Below are 23,141 nucleotides of genomic sequence, written 5' to 3' on the forward strand. Positions count from 1 at the left end.
ACAATGAGAAAATAAAAATATTTTTTTCAACTGGAGGAAATGAGCAGAACTAGAACTTAAAATGAACATAAAATATTACTTGTACAAAGAGATTCTTCTCCACAGTACCTTGCTCTTGACGCTAAAGTATTTTTAGTAATTCCAACTATTTATTCTAACGCCTTTCTGATTCAGGGGTCATTCTTGAAGATATGGGACAAAATTCAAGCTTTAGTGTAAAAAACGAGATATTGACGAGAGGGCGAACCCCCTGATATCTATATATATATATAAATAAGTTGTTTGTCTGTGTGTCTGTCTACTGACGTCATGTTTGTGTGTCGACTGACGTCATGTTTGTCAACTGACGTATCTATATATATAAAAATAAGTTGTCTGTGTGTCTGTCGAGTGACGTCATGTCATCATGTCATGTCGTCATGAAGTTTTTGGCTTGCAGTCCAAAATCAAAGATATCGACGAAATCGTACAATATCAGGCTGGAAGATACATAAGCAGTAATAAAGCTGTTTGGCGAATTCTTTCATTTCCGATACATGAACGTAGTCCAGCTGTTGTTCACTTAGCGGTATATTTACAGAATGGTCAACGTGTTTATTTTTCGAAATCTAACGTGCAACAAAGAGCCCTGAATCCACCGGATACAAAGTTAACTGCTTTCTTTTCGCTATGCAAAAATGATTCTTTTGCGGAAAAACTGCTGTATACTGAAGTGCCTTGGTATTACACGTGGAATACTAAAAATAAAGTATTTGAACGTCGAAAACAGGATAAATCAGTCGACGGCCAACCTACCATCTTCAAAGATACCACGATAGGAAAACTCTACACCGTTCACCCCAATCAACATGAATGCTTCTTTCTACGCCTGCTTTTGGTGAATGAACCCGGTCCAACGTCCTTTGAGTATTTGAGAACTGTAAACGGTACTATACATGACACTTACCGTAGTGCATGCCAAGCTCTGAATTTATTGGAGAACTAGCTGTTGGGATGGCGCTTCGCGCCACCCCAACACCTAGTTGGTGGGGACGCTTCGCAAAACCCCCAGCCCCCCCGCGCGCGTAAGTCTTTACGCGCCATTGTAGTTGTATCCCACCTGTGAATATATATATATATATATATATATATATATATATATATATATATATATATATATATATATATATATATATATATATATATATCTATATATATAAAAATAAGTTGTCTGTCTGTGGATGTGTGGATGGATGTGTCAGGTGACGTCACCTGAAAAAACTGGATCAGGTGACGTCAAAACTGAAAAAACTAAAAAAAGGCAAAAACTACAAAAAAAACTAAAACTAATAAAAAAAATAAAAAAGCTAAAAAACTAAAAAAACTATAAAGGTAAAAACCAATAAAAAACTAAAAAAAAAACTGAAAAAACTAAAAAAAGGCAAAAACTACAAAAAAAAACTAAAAACTAATAAAAAAAGTAAAAAAGCTAAAAAACTAAAAAAACTAAAAAAACTAAAAAAAGGTAAAAAACTAAAAAAAATAAAAAATAAAAAAAAACTAAAAAAAAGGAAAAAACTGAAAAATAAGCTAAAATAAAGGTAAAAACCAATAAAAAACTAAAAAGAAAAAAAGGAAAAAACTAATAAATGACGACACTCAAAGAGAAAGCGACCAGGACAAAAGGAATGTTCGATTAGCAATCAACAAAGCACCCCGGGACACAGGGAGTATAAATGACGACCAGGACATAAGTAAAAAAAAAAAACTATCTATATATATAAAAATAAGTTGTCAAACTAAAAAAGGCAAAAACTACAAAAAAAACTAAAAACTAATAAAAAAGCTAAAAAACTAAAAAAAACTAAAAAAAAGGCAAAAACTACAAAAAAAACTAAAAACTAATAAAAAAATAAAAAAGCTAAAAAACTAAAAAAACTAAAAAAACTAAAAAAGGTAAAAACTAAAAAACTAAAAACTAAAAAAAACTAAAAAAAAGGAAAAAACTGAAAAATAAGCTAAAAAACTAAAAAGAAAAAAAAACTAAAAACTAATAAAAAAACTAAAAAATCTAAAAATCTAAATAAACTAAAAAAGAAAAAAAAGGAAAAAAATAAAGGAGAAAAACAAAACTAAAAAACGAATGTATATACAGACCGGTACACCGGGATACAAATGACGACCGGGACACAGGGAATATAAATGACGACCGGGACACAGGGACACAACTACAACGGGGACACCGGGGAAAACAGGGGGATATAAATGACGACCGGGACAAAAAAACTAAAAAGAAAAAAAAACTAAAAACTAATAAAAAAACTAAAAAATCTAAAAATCTAAATAAGCTAAAAAAGAAAAAAAAAGGAAAAAAATAAAGGAGAAAACAAAACTAAAAAACGAATGTATATACAGACCGGGACACCGGGATACAAATGACGACCGGGACACAGGGACACAACTACAACGGGGACACCGGAGGAAACAGGGGGATGTAAATGACGGGACCATTATATGTTGCATGTTCAAGAGTCGGTAAACCTGACAATCTATTTATATGCAAAGACAATGGGACAGCAAAGAATGTTGTATATTCGCAAGTTTTACGTAGTTAAAACCATATATATATATATCTATCTATATTCACAGGTGGGACATAGGGACACAACTACAATGGCGCGTAACTATTATGGCGCGTAACGACTTACGCGCGCGGGGGGGCTTGGGGGGGCGCGAAGCGCCCCCACCAACTAGGTGTTGGGGTGGCAAAAACTAATAAAAAAACTAAAAAAGCTAAAAAACTAAAAAAACTAAAAAAAAACTAAAAAAAGGTAAAAAACTAAAAAAAAACTAAAAACTAAAAAGAAAAAAACTAAAAAAAAGGAAAACACTGAAAAATAAAAGAGAAAAAGAAAACTAAAAAATATGAATAAATATATATAAAAATAAGTTGTTTGTGGGTTATGTCTGTCTGTCTGTCTGTCGAGTGACGTCGTGTTTGTCCGCATATGACGTCTGAATTATTTCACACTAATACAAAAGAAGAAAAAAAACTAAAAAAGGTAAAAACTACAAAAAAAACTAAAAAGAAAAAAAACTAAAAAAGCTAAAAAACTAAAAAAAACTAAAAAAAGGTAAAAAACTAAAAACTAAAAAAAACTGAAAAAACTAAAAAAAGGCAAAAACTAAAAAAAAACTAAAAACTAATAAAAAAACTAAAAAAGCTAAAAAACTAAAAAAACTAAAAAAACTAAAAAAAGGTAAAAAACAAAAAAAAACTAAAAACTAAAAAAGAAAAAACTAAAAAAAAGGAAAAAACTGAAAAATAAGAGAAAATGAAAACTAAAAAAATATTAATAAATATAAAAAATATAAATATAAATATAATATAAATTAGCAATCAACAAAGCACCGAGACACAAATGACGACCGGGACACAGGGAGTATAAATGACGACCAGGACATAAGTAAAAAAAAAACTAAAAAAACTAAAAAAATGGTAAAAACTACAAAAAACTAAAAACTAATAAAAAAAACTAAAAAATCTAAAAATCTAAACAGACTAAAAAAGAAAAAAAAGAAAAAAAGAAAAAAATAAAGGAGAAAAACAAAACTAAAAAACGAATGTATATACAGACCGGGACACCGGGATACAAATGACGACCGGGACACAGGGAATATAAATGACGACCGGGACACAGGGACACAACTACAATGGGGACGCCGGGGGGCAGAGGGGGATATAAATGACGACCGGGACACCGGGACACAAGGAATATAAATGACGCCCGGGACACTCAAAGAGAAATCACAGACTGGAACACCGGGACACAAATGACGACCGGGACACAGGGAATATAAATGACGACCGGGACACAGGGACATAACTACAAAGGGGACGCCGGGGTGCACAGGGGGATATATAAATGACGATGGCGACTCAGGGAATGGTCGATTAGCAATCACCATCAACAAAGCTCAAGGGCAATCATTAGAATCATGAGGTATAGATCTGAATACGGATTGTTTTCCCATGGACCATTATATGTTGCATGTTCAAGAGTCGGTAAACCTGACAATCTATTTATATGCACAGACAATGGGACAGCAAAGAATGTTGTATATTCGCAAGTTTTACGTAGTTAAAAACATATATATATATATATATATATAATTAAATATATATATATATATATACTAGCTGTTGGGGTGGCGCTTCACGCCACCCCAACACCTAGATGGTGGGGGCGCTTCGCGCCCCCCCCCAATCCCCCCCGCGCGCGTAAGTCGTTACGCGCCATATTAGTTACGCGCCATTGTAGTTGTGTCCCTATGTCCCACCTGTGAATATAGATATATATATATATATATATATATATATATATATATATATATATATATATATATATATATATATATATATATATATATATATATATATATATATATATATATATATATGTTTTTAACTACGTAAAACTTGCGAATATACAACATTCTTTGCTGTCCCATTGTCTGTGCATATAAATAGATTGTCAGGTTTACCGACTCTTGAACATGCAACATATAATGGTCCATGGGAAAACAATCCGTATTCAGATCTATACCTCATGATTCTAATGATTGCCCTTGAGCTTTGTTGATGGTGATTGCTAATCGACCATTCCCTGAGTCGCCATCGTCATTTATATATCCCCCTGTGCACCCCGGCGTCCCCTTTGTAGTTATGTCCCTGTGTCCCGGTCGTCATTTATATTCCCTGTGTCCCGGTCGTCATTTGTGTCCCGGTGTTCCAGTCTGTGATTTCTCTTTGAGTGTCCCGGGCGTCATTTATATTCCTTGTGTCCCGGTGTCCCGGTCGTCATTTATATCCCCCTGTGCCCGCCGGCGTCCCCATTGTAGTTGTGTCCCTGTGTCCCGGTCGTCATTTATATTCCCTGTGTCCCGGTCGTCATTTGTATCCCGGTGTCCCGGTCTGTATATACATTCGTTTTTTAGTTTTGTTTTTCTCCTTTATTTTTTTCCTTTTTTAGTTTATTTAGATTTTTAGATTTTTTAGTTTTTTTATTAGTTTTTAGTTTTTTTGTAGTTTTTACCATTTTTTTAGTTTTTTTAGTTTTTTTTTTACTCATGTCCTGGTCGTCATTTATACTCCCTGTGTCCCGGTCGTCATTTGTGTCTCGGTGCTTTGTTGATTGCTAATTTATATTATATTTATATTTATATTTTTTATATTTATTAATATTTTTTTAGTTTTCTTTTTCTCTTATTTTTCAGTTTTTTCCTTTTTTTTAGTTTTTTCTTTTTTAGTTTTTAGTTTTTTTTGTTTTTTACCTTTTTTTAGTTTTTTAGTTTTTTTAGTTTTTTAGCTTTTTTAGTTTTTTTATTAGTTTTTAGTTTTTTTTTAGTTTTTGCCTTTTTTTAGTTTTTTTATTTTTTTTTATTTTTTAGTTTTTTACCTTTTTTTAGTTTTTTTTAGTTTTTTAGCTTTTTTAGTTTTTTAGTTTTTTTCTTTTTTCGTTTTTAGTTTTTTTTAGTTTTTTACCTTTTTTTAGTTTTTTTTAGTTTTTTTAGTTTTTTAGCTTTTTTAGTTTTTTTATTAGTTTTTATTTTTTTTGTAGTTTTTGCCTTTTTTTTATTTTTTCAGTTTTTTTTAGTTATTAGATTTTTACCTTTTTTTAGTTTTTTTTTGGTTTTTTAGCTTTGTTAGTTTTTTTTTCTTTTTAGTTTTTTTGTAGTTTTTACCTTTTTTATTTTTTTTTCTTCTTTTGTATTAGTGTGAAATAATTCAGACGTCATATGCGGACAAACATGACGTCACCTGATCCACACACAGATCCACACACAGACAACTTATTTATATATATATAGATATATATATATATATATATATATATATATATATATATATATATATATATATATATATATATATATATATATATATATATATATATATATATATATATATATATATATAATAGCTGTTGGGGTGGCGCTTCGCGCCACCCCAACACCTAGTTGGTGGGGCGCTTCGCGCCCCCCCAAGCCCCCCCGCGCGCGTAAGTCGTTACGCGCCATATTAGTTACGCGCCATATTAGTTACGCGCCATTGTAGTTGTGTCCCTGTGTCCCACCTGTGAATATAGATAGATTTATATATGTGTTTCAAACTACGTAAAAATTGCGAATATACAACATTCTTGGCTTTCCCATTGTCTGTCCATATACAAAGCCGTATGTACTAATAATGACGTCATATGCAAACGCTCTTTTTACAAACAAACAAACATGCATACACACAACTCGTTTTTATATAGGTAGATAGATAGATAGATACAATACAAATTAACTACGTAAAACTTGTGAATATACAACAGTCTTCGCTGTCCCATTGTCTGTGCGTATAAATAGATTGTCAGGTTTACCGACCCTCAAAGATGCAACATACAATTGTACATTGGTAAAGCAATCTGTATTAAGATCTATACCGCATTTTTCTAGTGATTGCCCTTGAGCTTTGTTGATGGTGGTTGCAAATGCTAATCGAATTGGGAATTGTAATCTTTTAAATTGAAAAAGCAGATCCGTTGGAATCATGGGAATGCGAGGAATAAGAACAGCCTCACCCTCATAAGGCCCTGTCAAGATTGTGGCATCTATTAGGTTTTCCATTTTTTTTTACGGCAAGTCGCGTGCCATTGCAAAGCTTTGGTGGGTTGATATTTCTTAAAAGTATTATTGGTACGCCTATTTTTAGTTGTAGCAGGTGTGGTGGACACCCTGAAGGATCTATGGAATTTAAAAATTCAGATGGATAATTAACCGCTTCATTTGGTTCCGAAATACAAATTAACTGCGTAAAACTTGCGAATATACAACATTCTTCGCTGTCCAATTCTCGCTGCATATAAATAGATTGTCAGGTTTACCGACCCTCGAACATGCAACGTACAATTGTCCATGGGAAAAACAATCAGTATTAAGATCAATACCACATTTTTCTAATGATTGACATTGAGCTTTGTTAATGGTGATTGCAAATGCTAATCGAATTGGGAATTCCAATCTTTTAAATTGAAAAGGCAGATCTGTTGGAATCATGGGAATGCGAGGAATAAGAACAGCCTCACCCTCAAAAGGCCCTGTCAGGATTGTGGCCTCTATTAGGTTTTCCATTGTTTTTTTTACGGCAAGTCGAGTGCCATTGCAATTTAATATTAAAGTGATAGCCGTCGGCTCCATCCCAAAAAATGATAGGATATTGTAGGGCATCGTAGCATCGATGAGTTTCAGCAATTCTTAACAACTGAGCGTTTCGCTTATGTAGAATAATATCTCGAGGTAAAAACTGATCACCGACCATAACGATTGCCACTTCGTCGATAGTCGGAGCATTGTATCTACGCACATGTTGGCCAGGAGGCGTTTTGTCAGCGGAAATAACAATTTTATGAGTATCAGTAGGCATCAAATCGATGGCTATTTTGAACAGACGCACTAACTTATTATTTTCGTGGAAAAGATGTTGCAATTGGGAAACGATTGTCCTTTCAACGTTGGGAGAAATTTCGCAACGTGCATTCAATTCAGAATTTCTATCACTGATGAAGTACAATTGTAAAAATTTATGATTCTCGCCTGAGAATGGTAGAAGGGACCCTGCTTTATGATAAATTTGCCCTTTTACTTTGAAAGTAGGCATAAATTGATCTGGATTTTCGATTTGGGCTCCAAACGACGTCATTTGGAAACATGAGTTGTATTGTCTGATTTTTGACAAAAAACGCTTAGATTCTGACGTATTTCCAGTAAGGAGAGTCTTCAATGGCTCTGGTGGTGCAGCCAATAGAGGAAGTTTAACTTTTCCTGAGGCGCAACACATTCCCATTGTTTCACCATTGAATTTCAAGGCCTTGCAATAGGGACAAATTTTAGACATTGTCCCGATTTGAACACATCTACTCAAGCTATAATCATCGACTGGGTTGTACCTGAATGCCAGGCGATAACTTTCAGATAGCTCTGATTCCTCGGCACGCTTTCTTTTCTTACTTTCTCTATCAGCCTCAAGCCTGTTTCCCTGCTGTTCTTTTGATTCCTCGGCACGCCTTCTTTTTTTACTTTCTCTTTCAGAAGCAAGTCTGGTTTCGCGTTGCTCTGGTAGTTCCTCGACACGCCTTCGTTGACGTAAATTGCACATTCTTAATCTGGCCATTTCTCCTTGAACCGCAAACCTGGTTTTGCTTTTTGGTAACATTCTACCTTTTTCAATGTTTTTCAATTTTTCAGTTTTCATTCTAACATTGATGTTAGAAAAAAATTTTACGTACCAAGCATGCAAACACTCGACAATTTATAATAAAACTCAAATTTATAAATATCTGTTATAAGGTTTTCGAATTACTTTAATCTATTGTCAAAATATATAGAAATATTTATGCAATTACCAGTTTCTACATTTTTAGTTTCAGTTTGCTTTTCAGTTTAGTTTCATTTTTATATATATTTAAGATATAATCTGCCGTAACGGACAGACAACTTATTTTTATATAGATAGAAGATAGATTTTTATATATATAGATACAGTTTCTTCTTTAGTTTTTTTTCTTTTTTAGTTTTTTCTTTTTTTAGTTTCTTCTTTTTATTGATTTGTTTTCTTCAATTTCTCAATGTTCATTCTAACATTGACACTTGGAAAAATCTTTACGTGCCAAGCATGCTAAAGCTCCAACAATTTAAATTAAACGTCAAATTTGGGGTATCTGTTTTAAAGTTTTCGAATTACTTTAATCTATTGTCAAAATATATTGAAATATTTGTGCAATTCCCAGTTTTTTTTTAGTTTTTTCTTTTTTAAGTTTTTAGCTTTTTTAGTTTTTTTTTAGTTTTTTATCTTTTTTATTTTTTTACGTTTTTTCTTTTTAGGTTTTTTCTTTTTTTAATTTTTTTAATTTTTAATTTTTTTTTTAGTTTTTCTCTTAGTTTTTTTTTAGTTTTTTACCATTTTTCTTTTTCGAATTACTTTTATCTATTGTCAAAATATTTCGAAATATTTATGCAATTTCCAGTTTTTACATTCTAGTTTGTTTTCTTTTATATATATAGAAGATATAATCCAGCGTAACGGACAGACAACTTATTTTTATATATATAGATATATATATATATATATATATATATATATATATATATATATATATATATATATATATATATATATATATATATATATATATATATATCTATATTCACAGGTGGGACATAGGGACACAACTACAATGGCGCGTAACTAATATGGCGCGTAACGACTTACGCGCGCGGGGGGGCTTGGGGGAGGGGGCGCGAAGCGCCCCCACCAACTAGGTGTTGGTGGACAACTAGACAACTAGGTGTATAGACAACTCTACACCAGACAACTAGGTGTATACAGCTAGTATATATATATATATATATATATATATATATATATATATATATATATATATATATATATATATATATATATATATATATATATATTTAACTACGTAAAACTTGCGAATATACAACATTCTTGGCTGTCCCATTGTCTGTGCATATTTATAGATTGTCAGGTTTACCGACTCTTGAACATGCAACATATAATTGTCTATGGGAAAAACAATCTGTATTCAGATCTATACCTCATTATTCTAATGATTGCCCTTGAGCTTTGTTGATGATGAATGCTAATCGAGCATTCCCTGTGTCCCCGTTGTCATTTATATATCCCCCTGTGCCCCCGGCGTCCTTGTTGTTGTTTTCCCTGTGTCCCGGTGTCCTGGTCGTCATTTTGTCCCGGTCACCATTTGTGTTCCGGTGTTCCGGTCTGTAATTTCTCTTTGAGTGTCCTGGTCGTCATTTATATTCCCTGTGTCCCGGTCGTCATTTGTGTCCCGGTGCTTTGTTGATGGTGATTGCTAATCGAACATTCATTGTGTCCTGGTCGCTTTCTCTTTGAGTGTCCCGGTCGTCATTTATATTCCCTATGTCCCGGTGTCCCGGTCGTCATTTGTGTCCCGATGTCCCGGTCTGTAATTTCGTCAGTCGACAAACATGACGTCAGTCGACACACAAACATGACGTCACTTGACACACAGACAACTTATTTTTATAAATTCCCTACTAGCTGTTGGGGTAACGCTTCGCGCCACCCCAACACCTAGTTGGTGGGGGCGCTTCGCGCCTCCCCCCCCCCCCCAAGCCCCCCCACGCGCTTAAGTCGTTACGCGCCATATTGGTTACGCACCATTGTAGTTGTGTCCCTGTGTCCCACCTGTGAATATAGATAGATATAAATATATTTTTAACTACGTAAAACTTGCGAATATACAACATTCTTGGCTGTCCCATTGTCTATGCATATAAATAGATTGTCAGGTTTACCGACTCTTGAACATGCAATATATAATTGTCCATGGGAAAAACAATATGTGTTCAGATCTAATGATTGCCCTTGAGCTTTGTTGATGGCGATTGCTAATCGAACATTCCCTGTGTCCCCGTCGTCATTTATATGTCCCCCTGTGCCCCCCAGCGTCCCCGTTGTTGTTGTTTCCCTGTGTCCCTGATTGCTAATCGAACATTCCTTGTGTCCCGGTCGCTTTCTCTTTGAGTGTCCCGGTCGTCATTTATATTCCCTATTGTGTCCCTGTGCCCCACCTATAAATATATATATATATATATATATATATATATATATATATATATATATATATATATATATATATATATATATATATATATATATATATATATATATATATATATTTACCTCATTATTCTAATGATTGCCCCTGAGCTTTGTTGATGGTGATTGCTAATCGAACATTCTCTGTGTCCCCGTCGTCATTTATATATCCCCCTGTGCCCCCCGGCGTCCCCGTTAGTTGTTGTCTCCCTGTGTCCCAGTCTGTAATTTCTCTTTGATTGTCGCGGTCGTTATTTATATTCCCTGTGTCCCGGTGTCCTGGTCATCATTTTTGTCCCGGTCGTTATTTGTGTTCCAGTGTCCCGGTCTGTAATTTCTCTTTGAGCGTCCTGGTTGTCATTTATATTCCCTGTGTCCCGGTCGTCATTTGTGTCCCGGTGCTTTGTTGATGGTGATTGCTAATCGAACATTCCTTGTGTCCCAGTCGCTTTCTCTTTGAGTGTCCCGGTCGTCATTTATATTCCCTATGTCCCGGTGTCCCGGTCGTCATTTGTATCCCAATGTCTCGGTCTTTAATTTCGTCAGTCGACAAACATGACGTCAGTCGACACACAAACATGACGTCACTTGATAAACACACACACACAGACAACGTATTTTTATATATATAGAAAGATAAATAGATGTCCCGGTGTCCCGGTCGTCATTTGTGCCCCGATGTCCCGGTCTTTAATTTCGTCAGTCGACTCACAAACATGACGTCACTTGACACACACATACACACACAGACAACTTATTTATATATATATAGATCGATAGAAGATGTCCCGGTGTCCCGGTCGTCATTTGTGTCCCGGTGTCCCGGTCTGTAATTTCGTCAGTCGACAAATATGGCGTCAGTCGACACACAAACATGACGTCACTCGACACACAGACACACAGACGACTTATTTTTATATATATTGATGACCAACACTGGGATAACTGCATCAATGACGCGTGCGAAACGTCAACTCCAAGTCAAATTCGTGCATTGTTTGGAATCACTCTAACAACTTGCTCTCCTTCAGCTCCTACAGAGTTATGGGGAAAATATAAATCGAAAATGTCCGAAGATATACTCCATCGAAAACGGTTAGAGACGTCAGATATGACTTTTGATTTTACATCAGAAATTTATAACTACACTTTAGTTATTATAGAAGATTTGTGCGTATGTATGGCAAACAAACCTCTTCAGGATTTGGGAATGCCTTCACCTAATTGTACCGCTGCTGTTTCGACATGTGTAGAATTGGATCGTGAACAAAGTTACAGTACGAGTGATCTATTGTCGTATGTACAAAATAACATTTCCAAGTTAACATCGGAACAAAAAGACATTTATGATACGATAATGCATTGTGTCGATAACAACGTTGGAGAAATTTTCTTTTTGGATGCGCCAGGAGGTACTGGTAAAAGATTTTGATAAAACTGATTCTGGCATTGCGGGAGATTTCAAGTAAACAATACCTATAACACCTAGATCAGCCCCTGCAGACGAAATGAATGCTTGCCTGAAAAATTCTAATTTATGGGCACACGTAAAAACATTAAAATTAACTACAAATATGCGTCATTGATTGCAATTGGAAACGGAAAGCTCCCAGTAGACTCAATTTCAGGACGTATACAACTACCTGCTGAATTCTGTAATTTAGTGACGTCCAAAAATGAATTGATTGAAAAAGTATTTCCGAATATTTTAGAAATTTATAAAAATAATAAATGGCTAAGTGAAATAGCGATTCTTGCACCCAAAAATATAGACGTCCACGAAATCAACAATATTGTTTTAAACCGAGATTCGAGACCAGGCAGTCCTTTACAAGTCAGTCGACACAGTTTTGGAACCAAATGATGCGGTTAATTATCCATCTGAATTTTTAAATTCCGTGGATCTTTCAGGGTTTCCACCACACGTGCTACAACTAAAAATAGGTGTACCAATAATACTGTTAAGAAATATCAACCCACCAAAGCTTTGCAATGGCACGCGACTCGCTGTAAAAAAAAACGATGGAAAACGTAATAGAGGCCACAATCTTGACAGGGCCTTTTGAGGGTGAGGCTGATCTTATTCCTCGCATTCCCATGATTCCAACGGATCTGCCTTTTCAATTTAAAAGATTGCAATTCCCAATTCGATTAGCATTTGCAATCACCATCAACAAAGCTCAAGGTCAATCATTAGAAAAATGTGGTATAGATCTTAATACTGATTGTTTTTCCCATGGACAATTGTACGTTGCATCTTCGAGGGTCGGTAAACCTGACAATTTTTATATGCAGTGACAAATGGACAGCGAAGAATGTTGTATATTCGCAAGTTTTACGCAATTAATTTGTATTGTATCTATCTATCTATCTGTCTATATAAAAACGAGTTGTTTGTATGCATGTTTGTTTGTTTTTAAAAAGAGCGTTTGCATATGACGTTATAAGTACATAAGGAATGTTGTATATTCGCAAGTTTTGCGTAGTTCGTAACACATATATATATCTATCTATATTCATAGGTGGTACACAGGGACACAACTACAATGGCGCGTAACTAATATGGCGCGTAACGACTTACGCGCGGGGGGGCTTCGGGATGGGGGGCGTTTGTTTATAAAAATAAAAAAATATAGAAGTTCGTTACGTAAATTAATTCGTAAGGTACGTATGTTTATTACTAGCAAAAACGTTCGTGAAAAAAAAACTAGTTGCATTTTCAAGTAACCAAAAATTGGAGGACAACTAGGCCCCCTTGCCTGCCCCAGTTTTTATTAAAATCATTCGATCAAAATTATGAGAAACCCAATTAGCCAAAAAAATTAATAATATGCAAATTTCGTTTTTATTATTCATGTGCGTTGAGACAAAATCAAAACACGCATTAATCAGAAAACGTTCAGAAATTAAATTTTAAAAAATAAGTTTTTTAACTGCAAGTAAGGAGCGACATTAAAACTTAAAACGAACAGAAATTATCCCGTATATAAAAAGGGTTGACCCCTCCTCAACGCCTCGTTCTTTACGCAAAAGTTTCTTATTGTCTTAAAAAGTAGAGTTGTGAGAAAGAGCCAAACTTTAGCGTATAGAGCGAGGCGTTGAGGAGGGGTCAACCCCTAATAATGACGTCATATGTGGACAAACACACAAACATACAACTTATTATATATATATACTAGCTGTTGGGGTGGCGCGAAGTGCCAATCCAACACCTAGTGGATGGGGGCGCTTCACGCCCCCCCCCCCAAGCCCCCCCCCCCGAGTGCGTAAGTCGTTACGCGCCATATTAGTTACGCGCCATTGTAGTTGTGTCCCTGTGTCCCACCTGTGAATATAGATAGATGTATATATGTTTTTAACTACGTAAAACTTGCGAATACACAACATTCTTGGCTGTCCTATTGTCTGTGCATATACAAAGCCTTATATACTTATAATGACGTCAAATGCAAACGCTCTTTTTACAAACAAAAAAACATGCATACATAAAACTTATTTTTATATCTATAAATAGATAGATAGATAGATATACATATACAATACAAATTAACTACGTAAAACTTGCGAATATACAACATTCTTCGCTGTCCCATTGTCAGTGCATAAAAATAGATTGTCAGATTTACCGCCCCTCGAACATGCAACGTACAATTGTCCATGGGAAAAACAATTCTGTATTAAGATCAGACCAATATTGTTGATTTCGTGGACGTCTTTATTCTTGGCTGCCAGAATCGCTCGTTCTTTTAGCCATTTATGATTTTTGTAATTGGTTAGAATATTCGGAAATACTTTTTCAACTAATTCATTTTTGGACGTCACTAAATTACAGAATTCAGCAGGCAGCTGTATACGTCCTGAAATTGAGTCTACTTGGAGCTTTTCGTTTCCAATTGCCAGAAATTGATCTGGAAATGTTTGACCAGAGTCATCGTTTTGCAATCGGACACACATATTTGTTGTTGATTTTAATGTCTTTACGTGTGACCATAAATTAGAATTTTTCAGGCAAGCATTCATTTCGTCTGCAGGGGTTGATCTAGCTATTATAGGCCTGAAATCTCCCGCAAACAATCAAATCTCTCAGTGATTGATCCAGATTTTCGAGCGATTTTTTGTGTGCCATTGTGCACTCATCCCAATTAATAAGTTTGCATTGCTGCAATAATTTACCCATCCCAGATGATTTGGAAATATTGCACGTGGGAGTATCTGTAGAATGAAAATTCAGAGGCAATTTCAAAGCGGAATGAGCAGTTCTTCCACCAGGCAGCAACGTTGCGGCTATTCTTGACGACGCAATTGCCAGCGCTATATCATTTTTTGATCGAAGTGATGCCAGAATCAGTTTTATCAAAAATGTTTTACCAGTACCTCCTAGCACATCCAAATCGAAGATTTCTCCAACGTTGTTATCGACCCAATGCATTATCTTATCATAAATGTCCTTTTGCTCAGACGTTAACTTAGAAATGTTATTTTTTACATACGACAATAGATCACTCGTGCTGTAACTTTGTTCACGATCCAATTCTACACATGTTGAAACAGCAGCGTTACGATTAGGTGAAGGCTTTCCAAAACCCTGAAGAGGTTTGTTTGCCATACATACGCACAAATCTTCAATAATTACTAAAGTGTAGTTATAAATTTCTGATGTAAGATCAAAAGTCATATCTGACGTCTCTAGCCGTTTTCGATGGAGTATATCCTCGGCCATTTTCGATTTATATTTTTCCCATAACTCTGTAGGAGCTGAAGGAGAGCAAGTTGTTAGTATGATTCCAAACAATGCACGAATTTGACTTAGAGTTGACGTTTCGCACGCTTCATTGATGCAGTTATCCTAGTTTTGGTCATTCTCCAATAAATTCAGAGCATTCATGCACGACGGTAAGTGTTATGTATAGTACCGTTTACAGTTCTCAAATACTCAAAGGACGTCGGACCGGGCACATTCACCAAAAGTAGGCGGAGAAAGAAGCATTCATGTTGATTGGGCTGAATGGTGTAGAGTCTTCCTATCGTGGTATCTTTGAAGATGGTATGTTGGCCGTCGACTGACTTACCCTGTTTTCGAAGTTCCAATACTCTGTAAATATGCCGCTAAGTGAACAACAGCTGGACTTCGTTCATGTATCGGAAATGAAAGAATTCACCAAACAGCTTCATTACTGCTAATGTATCTTCCAGCCTGATATTGTACAATTTCATCGATCTCACTGATTTCGGACTGTAAGCCAAAAACTGCCATGTCACTGCCTTTGGCGACGAATTTACATATGTATTTGATTGCCTTTACGGAGTTACAGTATTCAACGTTTATGTGTGCATTAAATGTTTTTGACTATAAAGGTGAATATGGAACAACCCACTGATTATCTACTTCGATGGTGGTACCGTTATGCTTCTTTATTATTGCTGTTTTACCACCATATTCAGTAGATCTTCATCTATATCGTGGGTAACCATCATTGCCAGTAATTGTGTTGGGTACTAAAAGTCGAGGATATTGCTTTGTGCACCTTCCTTTGGCCATGCATGGTGATTTTTCATTCAGTGCACCGCAAGGTCCACGTATCATATTTTTTACAACAATATCACATAACCCCTTATCGACATTTTCATCAGGAATTTTAGCGAAAATCACATCGTCAATTTCATTAGAATTAATTTTATCATGTAGCCAGATTAAAATATGTGCGTGTGGCAATCCTCGTTTTTGCCATTCCACTGAGTACATCCAGCATCGCACTGACCCAAACACTTTAAGTTTTATCAGTGGTTTATCAGTGATTTCAACTTCTGCCGGAAGACACGGGCTGTAATGTCATGTCTATGAACCGCTGATTGTCCTTGAAGTAAAAGCTGCCGTATCTCGTCCCAAGATTGATTACATGTAAATGTAATAAATAAATCTGGACGACCATAGAGACGAACATACGCAATAGCATCTTGAGTATATTCATGCATATGACGGGGACTGCCAGTATGTAACGAAGGAAAAATCGTTAATCTTCCAACGTTTGTGGTATTACCGTCATTCACAACTGCATCTCGCAAATGAATGTATTGTTCAGAGCGGAGCTTGGTCGGATTCAGACGGAAATATAGCAAACGTTCTGATTCAATTTTTGCATACATATCAACGATGTATTGGAGAAACAATTGACGGTATTTTAAAATATAATTGTCTTCATCCTGCCGAATCATTAGTCTATATGAATAATAATGTATTGCGCTGCACTTCTTATCCGTTTGTTTGTTAGTGGATGGATCTTGCAATTTATTATTAAAGTGATAGCCGTCGGCTCCATCCCAAAAAATGATAGGATATTGATCGACATCGATAATGATCGATGAGTTTTAGCAATTCTTACCAACTGAGCGTTTCGCTTATGAAGAATAATATATTGAGGTAAAAACTGATCACCGACCATAACGATTGCCACTTCGCGATAGTTGGAGCATTGTATTTACGCACATGTTGTCCAGTAGGCGTTTTGTCAGCGGAAATAACAATTTTATGCGTATCAGTAATCATCAAATTGATGGCTGTTTTGAACAGACGCACTAAATTATTATTTTGTTGGAAAAGATGCTGCAATTGGGAAACGATAGTCCTTTCAATGTCGGGAGAAATTTCGCAACGTGCATTCAATTCAGAATTTCTATCAATGATGAAGTACAGTTGTAAAAATTTATGATTCTCACCTGAGAATGGTAGAACAGACCCTGCTCTATGATAAATTTGCCCTTTTACTTTGAAAGTAGGCATAAATTGATCTCGATTTTCGATTTGGGCACCAAACGACGTCATTTGGAAACATGAATTATTTTCTGATGTTTAACAGAAAACGCTTAGATTCTGACGTATTTCCAGTAAGCAAAGTCTTCAATGGCTCTGATGGTGCAGCCAGTTGAGAAAGTTTAACTTGTCCTGAGGCGCAACACATTCCCACTGTTTCACCATTAATTTTCAAGGTCTTGCAATAGGGACAAATTTTAGACATAGTCCCGATTTGAACACATCTACTCAAGCTATAATCATCGACTGGGCTGTACCTTAATGCCAGGCAAAAATTTTCAGGTTGCTATTGTGATTCCTCGACACGCTTTCTTTTGGTGATTTCTCTTTGAGACGCAAGCCTGTTTTCTCGCTGTTGTTGTGATTCCTCGGCAAGCTTTCTTTTCATACTTTCTCTATTAGCCGCAAGCCTTTTGGCATAGACTCTTTGAGCAGCTTCCTCGGGTGTTGCCATTGTAGGTTCTTCTCCCATTTTAAAATCTATATTAAAAATTTCTCTTTGAAAGGCCTTCTTATATACTTATAATGACGTAATACACAAAACCTTTGACGTCATAACAAACATGAAGTGAGTTGACAAACAACTTCATGACGGCATAATGCTCAATCCTTATAATGACGTCAGTCGACAAACATGCATGACGTCAGTCAACACACAACACACAAACAACTTATTTTTATATATATACTAGCCTTTGGGTGGCGCGAAGCGCCACCCCAACACCTAGTTGGTGGGGGCACTTCGAGCCCCCGAAGCCCCCCCGCGCGCGTAAGTCGTTACGAGCCATATTAGTTACGCGCCATTGTAGTTGTGTTCCTGTGTCCCACCTGTGAATATATATATATATATATATATATATATATATATATATATATATATATATATATATATATATATATATATATATATATATATATATATATATATATATATATATATATATATATATACTAGCTGTTGGGGTGGCGCTTCGCGCCACCCCAACACCTAGTTGGTGGGGCGCTTCGCGCCCCCCCAAGCCCCCCCGCGCGCGTAAGTCGTTACGCGCCATATTAGTTACGCGCCATTGTAGTTGTGTCCCTGTGTCCCACCTGTGAATATAGATAGATTTATATATGTGTTTCAAACTACGTAAAACTTGCGAATATACAACATTCTTGGCTTTCCCATTGTCTGTCCATATACAAAGCCGTATGTACTAATAATGACGTCATATGCAAACGCTCTTTTTACAAACAAACAAACATGCATACACACAACTCGTTTTTATATAGATAGATAGATAGATAGATACAATACAAATTAACTACGTAAAACTTGTGAATATACAACAGTCTTCGCTGTCCCATTGTCTGTGCGTATAAATAGATTGTCAGGTTTACCGACCCTCAAAGATGCAACATACAATTGTACATTGGTAAAGCAATCTGTATTAAGATCTATACCGCATTTTTCTAGTGATTGCCCTTGAGCTTTGTTGATGGTGGTTGCAAATGCTAATCGAATTGGGAATTGCAATCTTTTAAATTGAAAAAGCAGATCCGTTGGAATCATGGGAATGCGAGGAATAAGAACAGCCTCACCCTCATAAGGCCCTGTCAAGATTGTGGCATCTGTTAGGTTTTCCATTGTTTTTTTTTTACGGCAAGTCGTCATTTATAACTGCATCTCGCAAATGAATGTATTGTTCAGAGCGGAGCTTGGTCTGATTCAGGCGGATATATAGCAAACGTTCTGATTCAATTTTAGCATACATATCCACGACAAATTGGTGAAACAATTCACGGCATTTTAAAATATAATTTTCTTCATCCTGCCGAATCATTAGTCTATAGGAATAATAATGCATTGCACTGCATTTCTTATTCATTTCTTTGTTAGTGGCTGGATTCATCAATTTAATATTAAAGTGATAGCCGTCGGCTCCATCCCAAAAAATGATAGGATATTGTAGGGCATCGTAGGATCGATGAGTTTCAGCAATTCTTAACAACTGAGCGTTTCGCTTATGTAGAATAATATCTCGAGGTAAAAACTGATCACCGACCATAACGATTGCCACTTCGTCGATAGTCGGAGCATTGTATCTACGCACATGTTGGCCAGGAGGCGTTTTGTCAGCGGAAATAACAATTTTATGAGTATCAGTAGGCATCAAATCGATGGCTGTTTTGAACAGACGCACTAAATTATTATTTTCGTGGAAAAGATGTTGCAATTGGGAAACGATTGTCCTTTCAACGTTGGGAGAAATTTCGCAACGTGCATTCAATTCAGAATTTCTATCACTGATGAAGTACAATTGTAAAAATTTATGATTCTCGCCTGAGAATGGTAGAAGGGACCCTGCTTTATGATAAATTTGCCCTTTTACTTTGAAAGTAGACATAAATTGATCTGGATTTTCGATTTGGGCTCCAAACGACGTCATTTGGAAACATGAGTTGTATTGTCTGATTTTTGACAAAAAAAACGCTTAGATTCTGACGTAGTTCCAGTAAGGAAAGTATTCAATGGCTCTGGTGGTGCAGCCAATAGAGGAAGTTTAACTTTTCCTGAGGCGCAACACATTCCCATTGTTTCACCATTGAATTTCAAGGCCTTGCAATAGGGACAAAATTTTAGACATTGTCCCGATTTGAACACATCTACTCAAGCTATAATCATCGACTGGGTTGTACCTGAATGCCAGGCGATAACTTTCAGATTGCTCTGATTCCTCGGCACGCTTTCTTTTCTCACTTTCTCTATCAGCAGCAACCCTGATTTCTTGCTGTTCTTGTAATTCCTCGGCACGCTTTCTTTTCTTACTTTCTCTATCAGCAGCAAGCCTGATTTCTTGCTGTTCTTGTGATTCCTCGGCAGGCTTTCTTTTCTTACTTTCTCTATCAGCAGCAAGCCTGATTTCTTGCTGTTCTTGTAATTCCTCGGCACGCCTTCTTTTTTCAAATTCTCTTTTAGCAGCAAGTCTGCTTCTGCGTTGCTCTGGTAGTTCCTCGGCATGCTTTCTGTTCTTTCTTTCTCTATCAGCCTCAAGCCTGTTTCCCTGCTGGTCTTTTGATTCCTCGGCACGCCTTCTTTTTTCACTTTCTCTTTTAGCAGCAAGTCTGCTTCTGCGTTGCTCTGGTAGTTCCTCGGCATGCTTTCTGTTCTTTCTTTCTCTATCAGCCTCAAGCCTGTTTCCCTGTTGGTCTTTTGATTCCTCGGCACGCCTTCTTTTTTCACTTTCTCTTTTAGCAGCAAGTCTGCTTTCGCGTTGCTCTGGTAGTTCCTCGGCACGCTTTCTTTTCTGACTTTCTCTATCAGCAGCAAGTTTTTTGGCATAGACTCTTTGAGCATCTTCATCTTTGAGCAGTCATTGTAAACTTAAACATTAATAGATTTCTACGCGAACATATGTCTTATATAACTTGAATGACGTCACCTTCAAGCAAAAATGATGGCAACTAATTTCATGACGTCAGCCGAAACATGACGTCACCTGATCCATCCACAGATCCACACACAGACAACTTATTTTATATATATAGATATATATATATACTAGCTGTTGGGGTGGCGCTTCGCGCCACCCCAACACCTAGTTGGTGGGCGCTTCGCGCCCCCCCAAGCCCCCCCGCGCGCGTAAGTCGTTACGCGCCATATTAGTTACGCGCCATTGTAGTTGTGTCCCTGTGTCCCACCTGTGAATATAGATAGATTTATATATGTGTTTCAAACTACGTAAAACTTGCGAATATACAACATCTTGGCTTTCCCATTGTCTGTCCATATACAAAGCCGTATGTACTAATAATGACGTCATATGCAAACGCTCTTTTTACAAACAAACAAACATGCATACACACAACTCGTTTTTATATAGATAGATAGATAGATAGATACAATACAAATTAACTACGTAAAACTTGTGAATATACAACAGTCTTCGCTGTCCCATTGTCTGTGCGTATAAATAGATTGTCAGGTTTACCGACCCTCAAAGATGCAACATACAATTGTACATTGGTAAAGCAATTTGTATTAAGATCTATACCCGCATTTTTCTAGTGATTGCCCTTGAGCTTTGTTGATGGTGGTTGCAAATGCTAATCGAATTGGGAATTGAAATCTTTTAAATTGAAAAAGCAGATCCGTTGGAATCATGGGAATGCGAGGAATAAGAACAGCCTCACCCTCATAAGGCCCTGTCAAGATTGTGGCATCTATTAGGTTTTCCATTGTTTGTTTTTTTTACGGCAAGTCGTCATTTATAACTGCATCTCGCAAATGAATGTATTGTTCAGAGCGGAGCTTGGTCTGATTCAGGCGGATATATAGCAAACGTTCTGATTCAATTTTAGCATACATATCCACGACAAATTGGTGAAACAATTCACGGCATTTTAAAATATAATTTTCTTCATCCTGCCGAATCATTAGTCTATAGGAATAATAATGCATTGCACTGCATTTCTTATTCATTTCTTTGTTAGTGGCTGATTCATCAATTTAATATTAAAGTGATAGCCGTCGGCTTCATCCCAAAAAATGATAGGATATTGTAGGGCATCGTAGGATCGATGAGTTTCAGCAATTCTTAACAACTGAGCGTTTCGCTTATGTAGAATAATATCTCGAGGTAAAACTGATCACCGACCATAACGATTGCCACTTCGTCGATAGTCGGAGCATTGTATCTACGCACATGTTGGCCAGGAGGCGTTTTGTCAGCGGAAATAACAATTTTATGAGTATCAGTAGGCATCAAATCGATGGCTGTTTTGAACAGACGCACTAAATTATTATTTTCGTGGAAAAGATGTTGCAATTGGGAAACGATTGTCCTTTCAACGTTGGGAGAAATTTCGCAACGTGCATTCAATTCAGAATTTCTATCACTGATGAAGTACAATTGTAAAAATTTATGATTCTTGCCTGAGAATGGTAGAAGGGACCCTGCTTTATGATAAATTTGCCCTTTTACTTTGAAAGTAGACATAAATTGATCTGGATTTTCGATTTGGGCTCCAAACGACGTCATTTGGAAACATGAGTTGTATTGTCTGATTTTTGACAAAAAAACGCTTAGATTCTGACGTAGTTCCAGTAAGGAAAGTCTTCAATGGCTCTGGTGGTGCAGCCAATAGAGGAAGTTTAACTTTTCCTGAGGCGCAACACATTCCCATTGTTTCACCATTGAATTTCAAGGCCTTGCAATAGGGACAAATTTTAGACATTGTCCCGATTTGAACACATCTACTCAAGCTATAATCATCGACTGGGTTGTACCTGAATGCCAGGCGATAACTTTCAGATTGCTCTGATTCCTCGGCACGCTTTCTTTTCTTACTTTCTCTATCAGCAGCAAGCCTGATTTCTTGCTGTTCTTGTAATTCCTCGGCACGCTTTCTTTTCTTACTTTCTCTATCAGCAGCAAGCCTGATTTCTTGCTGTTCTTGTGATTCCTCGGCACGCTTTCTTTTCTTACTCTCTCTATCAGCAGCAAGCCTGATTTCTTGCTGTTCTTGTAATTCCTCGGCACGCCTTCTTTTTTCACATTCTCTTTTAGCAGCAAGTCTGCTTCTGCGTTGCTCTGGTAGTTCCTCGGCATGCTTTCTGTTCTTTCTTTCTCTATCAGCCTCAAGCCTGTTTCCCTGCTG

At 36.4% G+C, this 23,141-nt stretch overlaps 2 protein-coding genes across 4 annotated transcripts in view; both read right to left on the reverse strand.

Annotated features, from left to right (window-relative positions):
* LOC136028245 (uncharacterized) overlaps window positions 1–23,141 on the reverse strand; it is a 306,509-nt gene that overhangs the window by 214,168 nt on the left and 69,200 nt on the right. The gene's annotated exons all lie outside the window — the stretch shown is intronic.
* Window positions 1–23,141, reverse strand: part of LOC136042166 (glycine receptor subunit alpha-2-like) — an 85,611-nt gene that overhangs the window by 60,548 nt on the left and 1,922 nt on the right. Inside the window, exon 2 of the mRNA XM_065727126.1 lies at window positions 16,635–16,891. Within this exon, the coding sequence (XP_065583198.1) occupies window positions 16,635–16,891 (257 nt within the window). The remainder of the gene's footprint in view (window positions 1–16,634; window positions 16,892–23,141) is intronic.

Source organism: Artemia franciscana, chromosome 1 (genome assembly GCF_032884065.1).
Source record: "Artemia franciscana chromosome 1, ASM3288406v1, whole genome shotgun sequence".
Classification (NCBI taxonomy): domain Eukaryota; kingdom Metazoa; phylum Arthropoda; class Branchiopoda; order Anostraca; family Artemiidae; genus Artemia; species Artemia franciscana.